The 4,114-nt window shown below is 34.1% G+C and overlaps 1 protein-coding gene across 1 annotated transcript; it reads right to left on the bottom strand.

Annotated features, from left to right (window-relative positions):
* Window positions 1-246: 246 nt before the first annotated feature.
* Window positions 247-3,217, bottom strand: LOC146707872 (uncharacterized). Its single transcript, XM_085460784.1, has 5 exons — window positions 3,173-3,217; window positions 2,609-3,013; window positions 1,977-2,123; window positions 1,779-1,837; window positions 247-1,623 (listed from the first exon to the last, which is right to left on the bottom strand). The coding sequence occupies exons 1-5, from the start codon at window positions 3,207-3,209 to the stop codon at window positions 1,504-1,506; spliced, it is 768 nt and encodes a 255-aa protein (XP_085316910.1). The 5' UTR covers window positions 3,210-3,217; the 3' UTR covers window positions 247-1,503.
* Window positions 3,218-4,114: the final 897 nt, after the last annotated feature.

The following is a 4,114-nucleotide window of genomic DNA, read 5'->3' as shown; positions in this document are numbered from 1 at the left end:
GCCATGTCCTATCACAAGCAGGCTTCAACACAAGAAGAGAACTTTACTTAAACACAGTCAAATTAAGTCACTTTATTTATAAGCAAGCACATTTAAAAACAACAGCTTCTTTACTGTTTAAAACATAATAAAAGATGACAGTAAAGGAAAACAGAACTTCAAAGAATTAAAAAAACAACAACAGCTAAATAAACCATGTCAGAAGTCAAATTTTAAAATGTACAGACTCAGCATTCAGAGAGACACATACTCATGCAAATCCTTTAATATAGAAAACCAGAAATTTCAAACTCAACTGTAAAACTAACCGAGAGGCAAGTGTGGTCTTGGAATCAAAGTCTGTTTTGTATTATTAAGACAAATCACAAAGCCTGCATTGTTTGCCTTACAGTTCTTAATTTTTGCACTCCTCTTATTTGTTCAGGCATGCTAATATTGTATGAATACAAGTTGACCACAGCCAGGCTTTATTTGCATTAAGTGACTTGAATAAACATAAAACCTGGGGATCAAAATGGTTGCTATCAACTTTCACCTTTAACCCAAACTTCAGGCTCTATGTATACTCACATAAAAGGGGTATTTGACTATTGTTGCTCACAAAATGAACAGACTGAATACCGTCTACTTTAGATGGGACATTATAAGAGAAACAGGCGATAGAAATCTATAAAGAAAAAATATAATAGCGAACACAGCACTGGTGATCTGAAGAAGGCAAATTATGCATACTGCAGAAACCTGTCACTTAGCAAATTCAAAGTTAATGCATTAATTTACCACTCAGCAGACTGTGAGTGCTGCTTATCATTTCACCGACTCTTATTAAAATGTTAAACTTTCGACTACATCAAATGATATATAATAAAGTAATTTTGATATACTAATGAAGCACATTCAGGTCAGACATTACACCAAAATGAGGGAAATGTGAAATTCATGTTAGTTTTTGACAAATAAAGTTAATTTTACACATTGAATAATCTCTCTACAAATAGACTATAAGATTTCTTATTCAATATTACAAAAACAGTTACCATCAGTCAGTTACACAATCAATCATTTACTGTATCACCATTTAAAGTCATGCACATTTTTCTCTCACAATGCCACAAATACATTTTGCACTGTTCCTTTATTTAGGCTTAACACTCCTTCCTACATAAGTAATCTTCCTTCATAATACTACTTCATGGAGTTTTGAACCAAACCGTATTCTCTTTTTATGCCACTATAAATTCAACACAGTTTACTTCTGGAAATATCAGCGTCTATTGTGAGGAATCTATTAAGCAGTACAACAATGTCAAGTCATCAAAGGTCTTCATTTAGTATCAGCCAAAGAGACTGAAAACAAGATAGAATCAGGAGTTTGTGAACAGCATGTCAAAGTTGGTGTGAAAAGCTGATTAAACAAGAAGGGACAAATCTATCACCTGCTTTTCATCTTAAATGTGGTAGAAAACTGCTGTATTATCATTTTTGTTTTTAATGTGAATGTTCTTATATCTGGGAAGTATTGATGGAGGAATATGTGCTAAAATCTGAACTTTGAATTTTCTTCTTATTTGGTCTCTGTGATGCTTGACGAATTTCCAGGGCAGCATAACACACATCTTCATCCTGAGATTTCAAAATTGTTGTTAATATAGTATTAGAGTTTGTAAGTAAACAGCAAACCCCCCCCCAAAAAAAACCCCACCTCACTCTGTAACTTAAAATGAAAATTGTAACTGTAACACCAAGATAGTCTGTTAATTACTGCCGCTGGTGATTACCTGCTTTATGTGACTTTGGCTTTCAGTTGTCTTCATGTCATCTTGAGATGTATTATTTTCTACAGAAAACAGAGGAGAGGACAAATTTTACATCAAAGATGGAACATAATAAATACAATAATACAATAAATTGAGGATGGAAATTAAGTACAAAGTTGTTCAGCTGGAACAGATGGAAGTTACAAATACAGCAGGTACCTATTTTTTGGCGAAGCTGGTAAAACAGTACAGAGGATAAAAGAGAGAAGAGAGCGACAATAAAAGGACACAGAGTGAAAAGCAGCTTCCAGCACACGCTACAGTCCTCCTGAGGTTTGTGGATGTCATGACGAGTCACGGTGGAGGCTGTCTCAAACACAAATTGCAATAATTAGTTTGTATAATTTATTTGTATGCATTTTCATGGTTCATGTTTAAAAATACAGATTTTTCCCCATGTGTTAATTGCAATAATATTTTTTAAATATAGGTGGATACATAAATATAGATCTCAAATGACTAAAAAGAAAAAAAACAACAATTAAATGACCTATATAGTACATGACCACTGGCAATTACATTTAAAAAATAACGACAAATCAGCTCATTTTGTGGATAACTTTAGGCTCTTTTGTTTTAAGTGCCTTAACTTCTTTAATTAAATCATAAACTGAAATTGGTTATTTATCAGGAGCAATTTACAGTATGAATACTAGAGCTAGAATATTCTTTGAACACCCCAAGATAAAGTTATGGAGGCTGTTCTTATTCTGAGTATTCAGATTATATTCTTTGAATGAATTTCACTCAACTTAAGCTATTTCAAACAGAAATAAGATTCAAACACTTACTCAACAGAATCCTGGTTGTGATGTTGCCATATTTGTAAATATATTTCTGAGAAAATGTTGCGTCAATCTCCTTCTGTTCAGTTCCACAGTAGTAGAGACCCTCATCAGAATCAGTAGTGTTCATGATCAACAGGTCATAGGAGTCAGAAGACTGGTTTTCCACTAAATGCAAACGAGGGAATGGATTGAGAATGTCTACTTTGTCCTCAAGGTATGATGGATCATATTTGTAGTTTGTCCTCAGAATGAGTGAAGGCTGGTTCTCATGAGAACAGTTCCTGAACCAAACTATGAAATTGCGGCTTGATTTTCGGCAGTCGCAGTGAAGAGTGATGTTATCGGCGGGTCTGACTCTTAGCACTAACTCTGGTCCAGACAGCTTGCCATGACTACAGAAAACAACTCCTGAAAGACAAACACAAAATCAGATCAAAAACTAAACAATTTCATCAGAACTAACGTTACAATATTGTTCAAACACTCAGAAACTAAATATCGATTATTACACAAAAAGAAAAATATGAAGTGCAAATGCAATCTTTCAGATTTAACTAAATAATATACCTAAGAGAGCAGTGAGAAGAAAAAGCGTCCTGCCCATGTTTGTCGATGACCTGTAGATGTAAGAGAATCAAGTAAGGCTTACTGCCGGATGTTATGAAAGGAGGAGATTTTTCCATTAAAGGAAATGTAAGTTGTGACTGGTTAGTTGAGCGTAACATTCTTTTGTGGTCATGTGTCACTTTCTTTTTGTATTGATGTAAAGAAAAGATAAAGTTTCTTAAAACTACAGCTGACCAACATTTAAACCGGGACAGTTTAAATGTAAACAAGTCAAAATTGTCAGAAAATTTAATCTCACTTATTAACAATACTGATGCATCTGAAAATTTTCTACTTTAGTTGAAAAATCATGTGTTGTCAATCTATAATGTCAAACATCTCAAGGTAACATTGCTCTTAGTTTTTGGGGTGTCTTCTGTCACAATGGGTCATCAGTGTCTAATCACCAAATTGATTAATTTCTCTATCTAAAATCATGTTAAATTCTTACAGATGATCTCTCCTTATTGAAATGAACCTTATGCGTAAGTTCAATAATGAAGACGTGTAATCATTCATCTGACTGCATTCCTGGGTGTTCGGCTCCAAGTCTATTTCATCTCGACCACTTTCCCACGCTGTCAGTCTCAATACTGATATCATTACTCTAGTCCACCCACCTTCTTTGAGGCAGTCAGCCTCTACTCTGCATGGTTTAAATCTGTGCTCGCCATCATTCTCATTTTCAGACTCTCATTCATGTGACTGCGTCTATATCTTTCTTAATTTGCGTGTTAGCTGCCTTTTCAATCATTTTGATTTCAGGCGGTGTCATCCCAAGAATTCAACAATCTGCAAATAAAAATATGTTTAACTTGTTTCTTGCTGTCTTCCCTAGGACATGATTTGAGGGATGGGAAGTTAAAAATAAATAAATAAATAAATAAATAAATGAATAAATAA

The sequence above is a fragment of the Copadichromis virginalis genome, linkage group LG6, assembly GCF_057382275.1.
Source record: "Copadichromis virginalis isolate Kocher_CV1m ecotype Utaka linkage group LG6, C_Virginalis_male_GT1.1, whole genome shotgun sequence".
NCBI classification, from domain to species: domain Eukaryota; kingdom Metazoa; phylum Chordata; class Actinopteri; order Cichliformes; family Cichlidae; genus Copadichromis; species Copadichromis virginalis.
This window is presented reverse-complemented; position numbering and strand designations above follow the sequence as displayed.

Coding starts and splice junctions, on each gene's coding strand:
- LOC146707872 (XM_085460784.1), bottom strand. CDS start 3,209: ATGGGCAGGACGCTTTTTCTTCTCACTGCTCTCTTAG. Junction 2,124..2,608: donor CACAACCAGGATTCTGTTGA/GTAAGTGTTTGA, acceptor TGTTTGAGACAG/CCTCCACCGTGACTCGTCAT. Junction 1,624..1,778: donor GCCAAAGTCACATAAAGCAG/GTAATCACCAGC, acceptor TTGAAATCTCAG/GATGAAGATGTGTGTTATGC.